This window comes from Crocodylus porosus, unplaced genomic scaffold (assembly GCF_001723895.1).
Source record: "Crocodylus porosus isolate Cpor-Errol unplaced genomic scaffold, CroPor_comp1, whole genome shotgun sequence".
NCBI lineage: Eukaryota > Metazoa > Chordata > Crocodylia > Crocodylidae > Crocodylus > Crocodylus porosus.
This window is the reverse complement of record NW_017728947.1, coordinates 102,357,298-102,374,066: the sequence shown is the minus strand read 5'-3', so window position 1 is coordinate 102,374,066 and position 16,769 is coordinate 102,357,298. Positions and strand designations below refer to the sequence as shown.

The following is a 16,769-nucleotide window of genomic DNA, read 5'->3' as shown; positions in this document are numbered from 1 at the left end:
TCAGGTCCCTTCCGACCCTAGAAACTATGAAACTATTTTATTTAGTAAACATTATGAAATCACAACACCTAAGATGGACCTTACATATGCACAATATTTTAAAATCTATTCTTTTTGAAGTGATTAATTATATTTGTAATTTCTTATGTGCTCCCTATAAATCTGTCCTGCTAAAGGGAGTGATAATTTAAGGCCATTTGCAGACTGCAGTTTTAACACTGGTTCAGCTGCTAGGCTACAGATTCAAGATACGATTCATAAATTAGGCCCAGAAAACAGTTTGTTCATGTAAAACAAGCAGTTAGGATGTGTAAAGTCAGGTTTATCAAATCCTGATAGGCTCCTGAATTCTCTTTTTTAAATCTGGTCATGGGGTTCTATTTTGTTACTAACGTATTAGATTAGCTGAGTTACAGTAAATCCCCTATTGAAAAACTGAGGATAAGGTGCAGGTCATGCAAGGGACAGCTATTTTGTATGAAATGAGGTTAGATACACGCATTTTACATTACAGGCAGAAAAATCAGGAGGCCCAATGCAAAATAGGTTGTGATGGTACTTTTCATTGTGAAGTTGTGATACAAATAACATCACATTGTCACGTGACATCAACTCAGAAAAGCTCACATCTCAAGAAGCATAGGTGGCAAGAGAGTCTAGAAATGCTTTCAGGCAGAGCCCTTTCTTGGTACCTATTTCTGGATGCAGGGGAGAAAAGGGCTGCAGAAAAGCAACAGGATCATCTAGCATACATCAAAGCATTTGCATCTGCAAAGTGTGGGCACATGTATGTACAACATTTGAATATTTAAATAGAGGCGCTAGTTAAACTTGTATCCTTAAACACAGTAAAGAACAGCAAAGAGACTGACAGGGAGAATTCATGCTTTCACTACTTCAATTCTCTTTAAAATGATATTGGGCACATCCCTACTGGGATACCATACAGGGCTAGGCAGTGCCATGCTCCAGACATCACTCTGGCATACATGCACTCTCTGCTAAATCAGTAGGGTAGCAGTTTTCATACAATGCTGGGGGAGGCTAAATAGCTCAGTCAAGAGCCTGCAGTTTAGGCCGCTGGATCTATATGCTAAGATGCCTACACTAAGATGCATGCTATTGTTCCATCCCAAGTACAGGATTTTGCGTTACTTTTGATATGGGAGGTAATACGTGTGGAGCTATGTATTATGTTTCAGCAGGATGCTGCTTGGCATAGTAAGTTAATGGTACAGATATGCCCAGTGATTGTGGAATAACTGATGATTTGAAAGGTGGCAAATGAACTTCATAATCTTTTATTTTCTGCTTGCTTTATCAAACTATGATTATGATTACCCAATATTAATGTCTGGACATGTTCAAAAGTATCTTACCAATGAAAGAAATTGCCTTTGGATTAATTATGCCACTAGGAAAGAGGTGAAAATCATATTCCTTCCCATCAACAACCACAGTATGGCCTGCATTATTTCCACCCTGAAAGAGAGAAACATAGACAAATGATCAGGGCCATTGCAGTGTCTCCCTATTATAAGCAAAAAGATTTGGTAGTTTGATTTTTTTCCCCTGCTTTTGTGTCTTGGTCCAGGCAGCAGCATTTCCAGCTCTATTGCTTATATGGATTCTATTAATTTTTACATATTAGAAGTATGAATGCTTTTTTTTTTTTAGTGATTGATAGATGTTAAAATGTTCATACTAAGTCATACAAAAAACAAGAACTCTTGGTTCCAAAATGATAACTTTTATTAGACCAACTGGAAAATGGCAAGAAAATTATCCTTTTCTGCAAGCTTTCAGGATCCAAGTCCCTTCGTTAGGCTCTGGGAAAAGTGTAGATGGCACAAGATGGTAAAAAGTCCCCATAGGTAGGAAATAAACTTCATTTTTGCACAGAGGGAACTGAAGATGGAAGGCTGTCCCTCTGGGTCCATGAGAGTGTCTTTGTGAGCTGTGTTGAGTAGCTCTTTGATGTGTAAATCAGGTAGAATTACTTCCCTGGAGGTGTCAGATAGCAGGCAGGGAGGTAAAAAAAAACAAACTTCCTTGTTGTTCTGCGACAAGGTTTAAAATCCAAAATCGGCTAAGATTCAGCATCTTCCATGTTTCAGGGGTGTACTTGGTAGCTGTGTTGGTCTGAGACAAAAAGACATACAAAAAACTAGAACTATTGGTTCCAAAATGGTACCTTTTATTAGACCAACTGGAAAATGGCAAGAAAATTGTCCCTTACTGCAAGCTTTCGGGACACCTCCAGGGAAGGAATTCTAGCCGATCAACACATCAAAGAGCGACTCAACACAGCTCACAAAGACACTCTCATGGACCCAGAGGGACAGCCTTCCATCTTTAGCTCCCTCTGTACAAAAATGAAGTTTATTTCCTACATATGGGGACTTTTTACCATCTTGTACCATCTACATTTTTCTCAGAGCCTGATAAAGAGATTTTGATCCTGAAAGCTTGAAGAAAAGAACAAGTTTTTTGCCATTTTCCAATTAGTCTAATAAAAGATATCATTTTGGAACCAAGAGTTCTATTTTTTGTATGTCTTTTTGTCTCAGACCAACACGGCTACCAAGTACACCCCCAAACTAAGTCAGGTACCTAGAGCAGATCAAGGCCTTAACTATCAGTGAAGTTGCTTATAACAATATTCAGAAATGTCAAAACTGGATAGCTTAAATCTCATATTTAACATGACTTTAGCAGCTAGAAGCTTATGTTTCACTGTAACAGAGTAAGATTTTTAAGAGAAAGATTTTTCAGTATTTAGGATATGTCTGTACAGTACAAAGAAGACGCACGGTGCCTGTTCTGCTTGCGTTTGCTCCCAAACTAGCAGTAGAGATGTGTTACACTGATGAGATGCCAATAAGCTCTGAGAGAGTTTATTGGTATATGAACAGTGCCACAGTAACGTGGCTATATTACCTCCAGTGTGGGAACTAGCACGTGTGGAGAGGATGCAACATGTTTTAGCATGGCAGTGGCATGTGTACATGTGGTTCTGTCTTGAGGTGTATAAACCTAACCTAAAGGTACTTTAGATACTTAAAAAATACAAATTAGCACACAGTGGCTGCATCCAGACAAGCATGCCGCTGCTCATTGTCCCCAGGGAACGCCTGTGCCATGCACCCTCTAGCATGTGGTAGGTTACCTCGGGTGGGGTAGGAGAAGCTGCAGAAGCCTTACCTGGGGTCCTGGGTGCTGGGGAAGCTGCAGCCATGTGACTTCTGCAGCTGGGAGCCTAGCGGGAAGCTGGAGCATCGCTCTGGCTGGCCAGGCTCCAGTTTCAGGCAGCACACACTGCCTCCATCTGTGCCACCCTGCTTTTTTCACATGGGGTTTTTTTGACTCTTACTCTGCCATAGGATAGTACTTGTCCCAGATGGTACTATCCTAAAGAAGAGTTAATTAATTTACTGCACCCTAATTCTGGCATACATGTAACTGCAACGCTTCACTGAAGAGCTAATTAGCGAACTCCGCAGCAAAACATGCGTAGCTGCAACCAAGTGTGATTTTCAAATCCTCCTTGGCACCTATTGACATCTTTAGGCACTTAAACACCTCTCAAAACCTAACTTAAATAACTTTTGAATATAAGACTTCGGAACCTAAATCACTTGAGTGTATTTGAAAACAGTGCCATCCATCCCTTAGAAAGACACAAACCCAGGCAAGGCCAGTAAGTGATACTAGAAGATGATGCCACTAAGAATACATAATCCACACAGGAGACATTAATGTTAAATGTTAATGTCCATCAATCTGACTTTAATGTTAAAATTCTCTCCATTTACTAAACATGGCATATTCATTTTTCATGGTGGTCTACAGGATTTCTCACTTGACTCCATTTTCAATTTTCTCTGTGATCTGAGTAGTTCCACATACTGTTAGGAAAGTCTGGACACAGCTCTGGCCCAAGTCAATCAACTCCACACTTGGGCTGACTGAAAGGAATTGCTCAAGGGTGCTACAGGACCTTTGCTATCTGTCAGGATTGGGCAATGATATAGCTATGTTAACAAGGTTATAATTGGGTACTCAATATTACTGCTATCTTCAGTCACTGAAATATTATTAATCAGGCCCCAAAATCCCAAAAATATTTTTAAAAATATCACGTAGTATAAAAAAAATAATGAAATTGTACTATTTTATTTGCCTTCTGGCATTTGAAGCACTGGGGTGCAGTTGGGTTACATTTTGAAGCTTTTTCCAACAAACATGATAGCCTTTCTTTTTAAAATATTTTTTTTAAATGAAAGCTCACATATCCAAGTAACATAGCTCTAGAAGTTGTGCTTTTAGTAAAATCATCAAATATGACGGATGTGATAAAAATCTCAACAGTTGACAATACTTTTCATTTCTACAGGCTTTATTTTATGTGGAACAGAATGTGAGTTTACATTAATTGTTGTTTCAATATATTCCAGCCCAGCTGTTCTATTTAACTTTTCTGCAGTCCTGTGGTTTTCTTTTAAATCACACTTCCTTTTGTCTAAGTCAGGGCTGTCCAACTTCCAAATGCCTGGGAGCCACATGTCCCATGGACCACAACAGTGGGAGCCACCACAGCCCTCTGGGTCACATGCCCCACAGATGTCTCTCCCTCATCACTGCACTGCAAACTTGTGACCACCGCCCCATTGCACTGCACACCCATGACCCTCTCCAGCTACGCTACACAGGCACAACACTTGCACTGTGTACTTGTGATCCTACCCAACCCCCACTGCACCACACACCCCAGGCTCCCCGTTGGTTCCACATAGCGTTGCACTGCCCTGCTCCATCGGGTGGGGGTAGGAAGTGAAAGGAGAGGATGGAGGGGGAGCCTATTGCAGCAGAAGCAAGGGTGGGAGCAGTTGGGCAGGAGCCCAGGGCCTGCTATTCAACCCCTCGTGGGCTGCAGCCCACAGGCCACCAGTTGGACAGCCCTAGTCTGTGTCCTGGTTCCTTTCAGCAACGTGGTCCAAGTTTAAGGGGGCACATATCGTATCTGAGACTGGAAAACATAATGAATGTACATTCAAAGAGAAGGTGTATTAAGTAAGCTTCGTATTTTAAAGCAACTGGAAGTCCATGGGACTGTATTTTGGTGAGTGCAAGAGACACTGAGTATGGTTTCCTTTTGTTTAAGAGATGTGAGCATTAGCTTATACAGAAGGCTCTTTATTTAGGTCTTCAATGTATTTATCAAGTAACCCTCATCAGGGCAGCAAGGTTACAAAGGACACTACGGAAATATTTTCTTGGTTACCTCATAAGCATCCCAGCTTCTTTTCAACAACACATTTCATTTTAAAAAGCCTTCAGTTTTCCAGTTTTGGGGTCTCAGGTACCAAACTTCAAGTGGCCTATTTCTTGATGTCTGCACCAAAAGCACAAAAAGGGATGTGATTTATGGGTGAGGCAGTGATTTCCACTGGAGTTTCTCCTGATTTACACTAATGCATATGAGTGCAGAATGTGGCACTCTGTCAGTGATTAAAAATATGGGATCATAGGAAAGTAGAGCTGGAAGGGACCTCATGAGGTTGTCTAGCCCAGTCCCCAACTCAAGGCAGGATCAACCCTGACTAAACTATCCCAGCCAAGTGTCTGTCTAACCCAGAGGTGGGCAAAATCGAGCCTGAGGGCCAGATCTGACCTGACTGGATCCAGCTTGTGCGGGGCACCCACCAATTGACTGGACCTAGCCCTTGGCTGCCCCCACAGTGCTCTGCCTGGGGCTCAGCTCCGCCTGGGGCAGCCTACACTGCACTCTAGCCCACACAGGCTGCCGAGTGGGTGGAAGGCAGCCAGGAGCTGGAGTAACCCTGTGCACTGGGGCAGGAGCCGCCTGGCTGAAGCTTCCTCCCTGCCTGGAGCGGTGCAGCAGAAGCAGGAGGAGAAGCTGCTGCTGGAGGCAAGGGGAAGCAAGCAGGATTTTACACTAGTCTTTGTTGAATTTCATCTAATTGGTTGTGGACCATTTCTCCAGTTTATCCAAGACATTGTAGATCCCAGCCCTACCATCCAGAGTGTCTCCAACTCCATCCAATTTGCTAAGCATGCACCCAGTCCCACTTTATGGGACAACTGTCAACCGACGCCCAGGAAAAAGCCAACCTGCTTAATGGGTATTTTGCATCAGTTTTTCACCAGACCCCACGGACGGCCTTGCTCAATACGGTACGGGACAGCCAGGGTAAGGGAGAATTGTTACCCTTCATCAATGTAGACCACCTTGAGAGGCTGGATAAATTCAAGTCAGCTGTCCCAGGCAGTTTACACCCCAGGGTACTTAAGGAACAGGCAGGCAACATAGCTCAGTCACTGGCACGGAGGTTTGAGAACTTGTAGCAGTCTGGTGAAGTGCCCGAAGACTGGAAGAAGGCCAATGTGGTGCCGATCTTCAAGAAAGGAAGGAAAGTAGATCCAGGGAACTACAGGCCTATAAGCCTGACCTCTATCCCAGGGAAGATCTTGGAAGAAATTATCAAAGAGACCATTCTTGACAAACTAGCTGATGGCAACATCCTGAAGGATAGCCACCATGGGTTTGTTGCAGGTAGGTCTTGCCTGACCAATCTCATCTCCTTCTATGACCAGGTGACATATCACCTGGACTAGGGAGAAGAGATCGATGTCATATATCTTGATTTTGAAAAAGCCTTTGATCTGGTATCCCATGTTCTCCTTATGGAAAAATTGACCAACTGCAGCCTCGGCTACATCACAGTCTGATGGCTGTGGAATTGGCTCTGAGGTCAGACCCAGAGAGTGGTAGTCAACAGAAGTAAATCATCATGGTGCACGGTGACCAGTGGTGTCCCCCAAGGCTCCATCCTTGGGCCTATACTCTTTAACATCTTTATCAATGATGTGGACATTGGTATCAGAAGTGGACTGGCCAAGTTTGCTGATGACACCAAACTTTGAGGTAAAGCGTCCACACCTGAAGACAGTATGGTGATCCAGGCCAACCTAGACAGGCTCAGAAAATGGGCAGACGAAAACCTGATGGCGTTCAGCACCGAAAAATGCAAGGTACTCCACCTTGGGAAGAAAAACCCGCAGCACACTTACAGGCTTGGCGGTGCTCTGCTTGCTAGCACCATGGCCAAAAGGGACTTGGGGGTCATGACTGACCACAAGAGGAATATGAGCCACTAATGCAATGTCACAGCTGGTAAAGCAAGCAAAACTCTGGCTTGCATCCATAGATGCTTCTCAAGCAAATCCCAGGATGTCATCCTCCCGCTGTACTTGGCCTTGGTAAGGCCGCAGCTGGAGTACTGTATCCAGTTCTGGGCTCCACAATTTAAAAAGGATGTGGAGAAGCTTGAGAGGGTGCAGAGGAGAGCCGCGTGCATGATCAAAGGGCAGGAGAACAGGCCTTATGATGGGAGGCTGAGAGCCATGGGACTCTTCAGTTTTTCACCAGACCCCACCAGTTTTTCACCAGACCCTGGAAAAGTGCAGGCTCAGGGGAGACCTGGTGGCTGCCTATATGTATATAAGGGGTGTACATCAGGATCTGGGGGGAAAGCACCCCGAGGGATAACAAGGTCAAACAGTCACAAGCTCCTGCAAGACCATTTCAGGCTGGATATAAGGAAGAATTTCTTTACTGTCCAAGCCCCCGAGGCCTGGAACAGACTGTTCTCAGAGATGGTGCAAGCACCTACTCTGGACTCCTTTAAGAGACATTTGGACATTTATCTTGCTGGGATCCTTTGACCCCAGCTGACTTCCTGCCCCTAGGGGAGGGGGCTGGACTCTATGATCTTTGAGGTTCCTTCCAGCCCTAACATCTATGAAATCTATGAATCCAAATCGTTAATGAAGTTGTTGAAAGACCCCTGGGAACCCCACTTGATACCTCCTCCTAACTAGATATTGAGACATTAACTCATTGAGCACGAACCAGTTATGCATCCACCTTACAGTACTTTCATCTAGTCTGTCCTTCCTTAGCTTGTTATTGAGAATATCATGGGAGACCATCCCAAAAGCCTTGCTAAAGTTAAGGTATATCATATCCTCTGCTCTTCCCTCACCCACACAGCCTGTCACCCTATAAAAGAAAATCAGGTTGGTCAGGCATCACTTGCTGGACAGATGGACAAATGTAACCCAGTTATTGGTGTATGGACTCAGAATCCTACACAGTGTGTGTGTCTACAAGAGACATTTACTGCACAGTTGATTAATAAACTGCATAGTAAATGTCTCAGTGTCTACATGTGCACCCCTATTAGGGCACACAAATCTAAGAAATAGCAAATAGTAAACTAGTAAATACAAGTCCTACCCTGCTCCAGAGTTTTTTTGCTGAAGCACCCCCATGCCCTTTTGCAGCACATTGAGCACACTGCAGCACATTGAGCCTGGCTGGAGAATCCCCGGGCTGCCAAGCTAGCCCCCTAACCCCCCCTGCCAGCTGGGCCTCCTGCAATCCAGCTAAATGTGATGAGGTCTTGGCATGCATGTGTAAACCGTGCACCTAGGAGCTTCACAGGCACAATAAACTGTTGCCCCCTAATGGCACACGTAGTTGCGCCTACTGGCAATGTCTACACATGCACTTTGCTGTGGAGTAGACTAATTGGCTGGAGAGTAAAGTGTCAAAGTCTACACATGTGACAGTATTAGGTTGCAGTAAACTAATTTATGCTGGCATAAGATAGTACTGTTGGAGACAGTACTGTCCTACACCAGGGTAATATATTGTGATTGAACACACAGATGTTGATTACAGATGTAAATTGCACCCGATCACCCCAGCCAGCTGGGGGTCAGACTCCTACCTGCCACCTAGCCACATTGCTCTGCACTTTCAGCATCCTTATGCCCCAGTCAGCCTCTCTGCCACCCAGAGCCCGAGGCTGATCTCTGTGCCCCCTGCCAGCTAGGACCTGCCACCCCCGATCAAATTGCTGGTGCCCCAACCACATGTGTAGATGCTGCACCTGGGAGTAGTGTATTCCAGCTCAAACTGCTCCAGAGTCTATTGCTTCACATTAATTTCATGTGTAGATGCACCTACTGTGCCAGTAACTATATGTCTTTAACTGCTGTGCTTGACATTTGGATCTCTGTGGGCATGTCTACACATGCTATTAATGTAAAGCAGTAAAGTCCGGGGCAGTTTGCATGTGCCCCCAAGACTGTAGTACACTGAGCTGGACTGGAGCAGTGCTAGCTGGAAGGAGACTTGGGGGTCAGCCTGCCAGCCTGGGGCTGCTCTGACCCAGCTCAGTATGTTGTGGAGGGGCTGGCTGGAGCACGAGGTTACTTCAGCGTGGGGCTAGCTGGCAGGCAGCCCCCACACTGAAGCACCCTCATGCCCCAGCCAGCCCTGGCAGTGTCTACACATGCACTGCAGTAGACTGTTTACAAGTAGCATCCTATGGCAGTGTTTATTAGTTTACTATGCCCTAATAAGGGTGCATATGTAGACACTGAAACTTTGCTACAGAGCTAATTAGTCAGCTCTGCAGTAAATGTCTCATGTAAATGTGCCCTGTGTAAACTAAAAGTAGAGTAAAAATGACATCCAGGCATGGAACTGCCAGGAAATGTTCATACTCTTAATTTCAAGTAGGACTGGCAATGCAAATAACTGGCCTATAAGATTAAAGTCTACCACTTTCAATTGTGTTCCTTTATCATTATGTACGAGCACAAGCATGTTTAGCTGACTTGACTTATATTTAAAAGCAGGCTTTCTGATAAGAGCAACATTTCTGTGTGCAAGTTGCTCAAACAGATTATTCTATTGTCATTACCAGCCATATGACCATTTCAGATCATAAGACCCTTATCAGTGTTAGTCCATTCCTGTTCACTTGTTTCTCTTTATTCATTACTTCCCTTTTCCTCAGTTCATTTCCCCAATACTAGCAAATAAAACCCACTAGTTCCTATCCTCCCGTATACATTTTTGTTCTTTTCAGAAACTTGCTTCCCATGAAAAAGGTTGTTCTAAATCCTAATAATCCTAATAATTAGTAGGGTTATAAACACACACTCGTGGTGGAAAGTGAACAACTCTTCTAACCTTTAAAAGAAACATGCAAAACATTTATACAGTAAATATCCTAAATGCAGTTCTGCATGATATAATTCAAAATGACAGGGTTAAATAGTTGTGAACAGAGATAAGCTCAGACAGAAGCCTGGGATTTAAACATTCCTAGACTTCAGGAAAATTTGGAGCTGAACATTGTTGCTGTGACCCATCCATAATTTTAACAAGTGAAAAAGACACAGTGCTCTTAGCCTCCTGGGCTATTCTGGAGCTAAGCTAAAGCAAAATTTTGTTAAACTACATTAAAAAAAAGAAAATGACAAAACAAAAATCCCCATGAAAGCAACAACAACAACAACAACATGTAATTGGACTGCACAAGCAGATCCAAAAAAGCAACTGATGCAAAGTTTCCTTTGTCCCGTTGAAACAGGACAAAGAGGCATTCTAGTGAAAATTAGTAGCCTCCTAGAACAGAGGAAGTTAAATAGAAACAGCCTAAGAAGGTCAGCTTTCTTGCAGAAGTGCACTACTGTCCCTGTGGGAAGTAACATGACCCAAGGATGTGAACATTACTTTTCTTCTCTCTGTAAACAAGTTAAGTGATAGCTAGCCAGTTATACAAGGAATGGAACAAAACAGATGGCACTCAAGCTAAATTTTCAGCTGTTTTCTTCTCAAGTTGATATAGGATAATAAACTGAACAGATTTTTTTAAAGGACATGGAAAAATTAAGCTTGCTTTCTTATGGGGATTTGGTAAGTTTAGACTTGACCTTCTTGTACAGTATATATACTCCTGGTGGTCCTCAGATGATCTCACTGATGCCCAAAGGAGAGGCCTAGGTTTAAAATAGCCCATGTTGTGGCCCCATGTTGTGCTAACTTCTATAATGATATGATGCATCCTACAAATATTTACAACTGAAATTAAAATAAAACTTGGGTAGGACCATCCCCAATGTCAAAATTGCCACAAGAGCTATAATTAAACTTTTATAAGGTGCAGAAACAAAAACAAATAGACGGTCCTTCCTCCCTGATGTGCTTTAGTAGTAAAAATTTTAAAAAAAGGACTACTTGGGTTTAGTCAGCCTATTTCAGTTGATTATGCAAAGCAGGATAAACATCCATACACTCACAAAAGCAGAATAAACAAAGAATAGAGAAAAAAGAGCACAGTTCTGCAGTCATTAAGCATTCAAGACCCCTAAAACATTAGTGATAGCCTTATGTGTAGAATGATTGTAGGATTAATCCCATTTATATCAATAGAGCTATATATTTCCCCCCTCTATACAGGAAAAAACTGTACTAGATACCAAAGGTTAGATCCTCACCTAGAGGAGAATTTGCTAGACCAGTAACCACTGGTGTGCACTGTTACACAAAGGTAACTTAGGGCTCCAGGCATTCCTATTCACTATGCTGGAAGGCTGATCTCATTCAATCCCAGCTGCCAGCAATCCCAGTAGCTCTACATCAGGAGGATAGTGTGATGGCCTAGCCAAAGTCATTTACTGGAGGTTGAGCCTCCTTTCCCTGCTTTACCAGCTGCACAGTGAGGAAAGTTCTTTCCCGAGATTTGTGCCACAGGAGATGTGGCCTGGCTATGCCAAGTTCAGTTCTTTCCTTTGATTGCTTGCCTACAGCATATATGTGAACATTTGAGAGTACAGGGTGTTTCTAACACCTGTTGCGTTCATTGTCGGAGTTTTGATAAAACCTCGGGGAAGTACATTTGTATGGCATTTTCCAGTTTCCTGACTTTAATCTTGATATCTGCATGCCTCTTACCAGATTTATCTCTAGTTTACCCTCCTCTATCTTAATCACACTCTATCCCATAGATTTTTATTTCTTGGCCTTCCATCACCTTACTTGATAATATCTGATGCGCCAAGAAAATTAGACCTTTTACCCTCATACTGTATTCTTCACATCCTTGTGTGTGCACATGAGCACGAGCTGCTGGACCACAACTAAAAATAAGAGGAGGTATACATGGGATGTCTATTATGTTTCAAATCCACCAGTTTACCTTCCTCACTAATATCAGCTATGATTTTTATCCCTCTGTCTGCTAAAGTCTGACGGTCTTTTTATTATAAAACGGAGACAACTGCAAACTGGATGGAAGACTGCAACTTGGATACTGGTAATTTTTTCATATTTTTTACTGGGTATCCAGTAAACATGCAGCCTGTCTGTCTGATAGTGGATTTTGTAAATGAAAGAGGAATTTCCCCACTGTTCATGGAAATGGGCTGATTCCTACTGCATCTATAATCTTAGAAGTTGATGTCCCATCATTATTGCCAATTCCTAGGGGGAATATCATATATTCCTATAATCGTATATATTGCTGTAATACATATTCCCATAATATTCCTACAGGGAATATTATCTGCTAGACTATCATTCAGAAATGTTTTATGAGTTCTTGCTGAGACTTCTAGAACTAGATGTGTCAGTGATCTGACATGTCTAGTGTTTGGCATGGACAGAAAGCCAACAGCAGCCTCAAATGAAGGACTGAATGACAATCTTATGACCCTCTTGGATCAGCTACTACTGCTGAATCACTTTTGCTGCTTTCAGTCTGAAATGAGGGCAAGGCATAAAGTCTCTGGAACAATACTTTGCTAATACAATCAAGCTCTGCTGCAAAATCCATTCTCTTTCATTACTATTATAAAAGGATCTCCAGAAAGGATTTGTCAGCAAAAAGAGTCTTTGTTATCTGTTCTCTCTAGTGTGTTAAGCTTCTGGGGGAATGCTCTCCCTTCGGAAAAATGTTGACGGAATTGTTTGTGTCGTGCAAAATTTTTTAGATTTAATTTTTTAGTGAGGGAGTTTAAAGTGCCAACGTTTTGGAAGAGAGTCAGCTTCTGGCAACTAAAAAACATAATTTTCTGTGTTGAACCTGAGAAATAGAAAATGACAGTTCTCAGAGAAATGTCTTTATGGTTTGTCACAAACACGATGAATGAAAATTCTGGTAAGTCAGATCCTATTCAATACAGCAGGAGTTCTCAAGCTTTTTTTCCAGCAGGGACAAGGCCAAAAAGAGAAAGCGTGAACTATTCTTCAACCTACTTTTGATCATGAAAATCACCTCTCCCATTTATGATTGCAAAGAACATATTTTTCCCTGCCTTGATTGTACAACACCCCTGTGGTAACTACAACAATATGTTAAATGGAAAAGAAACATTAGGAAAACGCTTAATATATTTTTAGCTTCCTTTAATTCAATTTAGTAGTTGAGAAAACAAGAAAAAAAAGTAAGCACCATGTGATCAATCAGGTGTCTTTAAGACCACTTGGAAGTCCTCCAGAAACAGCAATTTTGTAACTTCAGTGTTACAAATTTCTTTTTGCTATTATTACTGTACAGTAGCAGAATTATTCAACTCTGCTGGCAAATTATAAATATCAAGTTTTAAAGCAGTATAGTAGGGGCTAAAAACAATGAATTTTCATATTTCTGCTTAATATGTTATTAGCCAAAATCCTCAAACACCTAAAAAATCCTTCAGTCAAAAAAATTAAGTTTTCTGATACCTCTTCCTTACTTGCATAAAATGTCTTATTTACATCTTCTATTTGCTTGTTTGGATGTGTGTATACAAACCAACTTTCTCACATATCTGGGAGACAATTTAATGAAAGCAGGTTGAATATGTCCTTTAACATTGTCTATGGTTATATTTGGATAAGCATTTCTTGTAGTTACAGTAGCATAAAAGCTAATTGCTGAACTAACCTCTTCATAAGGATGTTGTTTAACTCACAAGGCAGGAAGGGTAAAAACCTGGCCCCACTAAAATCAAGGGGGTTTCATTTTTGACTTCAGAAAGGGGCTAGTATTTCATACTGAAGTGTCATTTTGAAAGTTATAGGTTTGGGCCCTTTCAGCTATAAAAGGGAGATGAATCACAGGACATTTAGTCTAAGTATGCATCCGGAATGAGAGAAACAATGTCATATAAGAGTCTGAGACTCTTCTAATCCCATGAAACTTAATTTTACAAAAACGATCAGATTTGCAAAATTGATATAATTTTTCTGTGCAGACACTTGTGGAATTATTGTGCTGGCCTGGGAAACAAGACTGAATGAGAAGATAATCCTGGGTGTTTTGCTGCTGTACCCTAGTTCTCCTTTCAACTTTTTCTGAATCATGAACACTATCTCCCAACTGATATCCATGAGAATATAGTTGTCATGGATTTTCGTTGCTAAAGCCTGTTAACATTTTGATAATATCTTCAATTTTCCTCTACAATTATATTTTTAACAAATGGATCTGGAAACTCAAAATTGGTCCCACATTTTAAAATTCTATCAAAAAAAGCTTTAATAAAACCATAGAAAAATGTGTTACTGTGATATAGATCTAACTCTAGTAAAACCAACTGTTTTAAAAAAAATAACATTTTCCTTCAGTCAAGAGCATGAAAAAACTTTTCTCTTTATCTGGGGAAGAAAAAAGGGAAGTTTAGAGTTAAAAATAATAGCTGCTGAATATTGCTTTAATGGGTAGCTTTGAACCATGACTACATTTGTCTATTTTTAACAATGTAAGGTAAAGGAGACATTGGGTTTGGACCAAAATTTTATTTGTTAATGCAATCCCTGTTTTTTTTGTTTGGGAAAGGAAAGCAGAGAGGAGGAGACTAAAATTATCTCAAGCTACCGGCTATTTAAGTTGATAAGATTCTTACTTAAGTATTGGCAAACTGTGAACTTGGGCTGTGACCTAGCAACCACTTAAGTGTGTGCATAACTTGACTTACAGTAGCAGGCCCCATTTTGAATGCTAACATGAGTAAGGTTATATACACTTTTTACGGTTTGCAGGATTCATTCCTTAATCATGAAACTGGCTGAAAAACAAAGTAAAAAATGACTTCACTGACTTATTGTCAAATATGAGAGAAATGCAGAAATAAACCAAGTCAAAGAGTTAGACTTCTTCAAATCACATCAATATTTAATAATCTAAAATATTTTTAAAAACAAACAAAATATGGTTTACAATTTACAACTAAATTTACAGCATTTTTAAACTTTTTCTATAAACTGCCATTTTTTAAAAAGAGACGTGAAAACAAGACCAGCTTTATGTTAAGCTACTCAATTTTAACTTTTTGCAAGTGACTGCAAAAAGTATTTTCATTTTATTTTTCCTTTCCAGTGTTTAAAGGCCTGAATACTCCAGGCATTCATGCACACTTTACTACCACGAGGACTCCCACTGAAACCTATGGGACAACTTGCAGAGTAGTAAAGTTAAACAGGTGCATAAATATTTGCAGGTTTGGGGCTTTTATAAAGTGTTTCTTTAGAACCAGACTGAGGCTTTTAAATTCAGTTTTCTCCCAGAATGGTTTTAGAACCAGGGTATGAATTCCTACCAATAAGAGTTTACAGTGAAAATATAAAAGGAAATATAAAGTCCAGCCCTATGACTTATCACAATCATTCATGTTCATTAACTTGCATCCAGAAGGAAAAACCCCACTCTGTGATTCATGATCCAGCAGCTTACCATACCAACAGAAAATATATTACCCACCTTCTTAATAGTTAACTCACATGACAAAGTTTATTTACTTAACATATTTAATTAAGAAATGTCCTTGGGGTTATCACAGCAGATTCAAGGATATCTGGAGTTTTTATTGCTTGCCCTCATGTCTCTTTAAACCGGAAACATTTCCATCTAGCTTTTAAACTGAAATGAATGCAGACGAATAAAAAGCAGAATAACTTACTTGTGTTGTTACAGTAAGAGTTAGAAGACAGTAAAGATCAACATCTACATCTGCATAAATATTTTATGAGTATTGCTTTGACATTTAATGGATTAAGATTATGCGCACGGTCACGTTGTACTTCATTTACCTCGGCCTGTATGGGACGAAACAAGCACCCAGGTACATTTCCAGAGTCTTTACACTACTTTCACTTTATAGTGTTCAAACCAATTCAGACATAAACACAACCACAGGGATGCCATAAGCTTCCTGACTGCACAAATACTTCAAATCACAACTTGAAAACAAGTTAAACTTCCTTGCTCTGTTTTCCCACAATCCGTTTCTCATTTCAAAGTATTTTACAAGGTGCTTCATTGATGTCCGAGGGGAACATAATCTGCCCATCTCCAAAAAAGAACCTGCAGCGAAGCCTAGCTGAAGGAAACCCATAGGGTTTATTAGGGACCTTAAACTAAACTAGTTCATAAATCCTCTCCTGCATTGTAACAAAGATACATTGTGGGCCAAGCAGAAAAGGCAGTGAACCCTACCCAGGCCCTGGGGTTTGCTTCCTGCCATGCCCACTAGGCTGAATGCGACTACAGAGGGCCAGCCCTGGATCAGTGCTGCTACACCAGGCGAGGAGGGCAGAAGTCTGGCCACCAGCAAGCCTCACGTTCAGGGATGCCAGCTGACACCTGCTGCCTGCATCGCCTGCCCCCACGACACCCAGCCACGGTCAGCTCTGGGCAGACTCCTTGCTGGGGCACAACCTGCCCGCCGGGGATCCTATGTCCCTCATGGTGAAGGCTCAGCTACTTCTATTTATAACTCAGACCGGCTTCTGTCCAAGTGGCATTTTGAGATGCCGCCGTGGGTGGGGGAAAGTCCCTTCGCACCAGCTGCCTGGGGGCTGGCACCTCTGCCCTGTGCCAGGCCGCGGGGAAGGAGTTTGGGGA

The 16,769-nt window shown here is 41.6% G+C and overlaps 1 protein-coding gene across 1 annotated transcript in view; it reads right to left on the bottom strand.

Annotated features, from left to right (window-relative positions):
• Positions 1–16,769, bottom strand: part of ADSSL1 (adenylosuccinate synthase like 1) — a gene marked incomplete at its 5' end in the record, with an annotated part of 40,221 nt that overhangs the window by 18,778 nt on the left and 4,674 nt on the right. Inside the window, one exon of the mRNA XM_019551162.1 lies at positions 1,380–1,482. Within this exon, the coding sequence (XP_019406707.1) occupies positions 1,380–1,482 (103 nt within the window). The remainder of the gene's footprint in view (positions 1–1,379; positions 1,483–16,769) is intronic.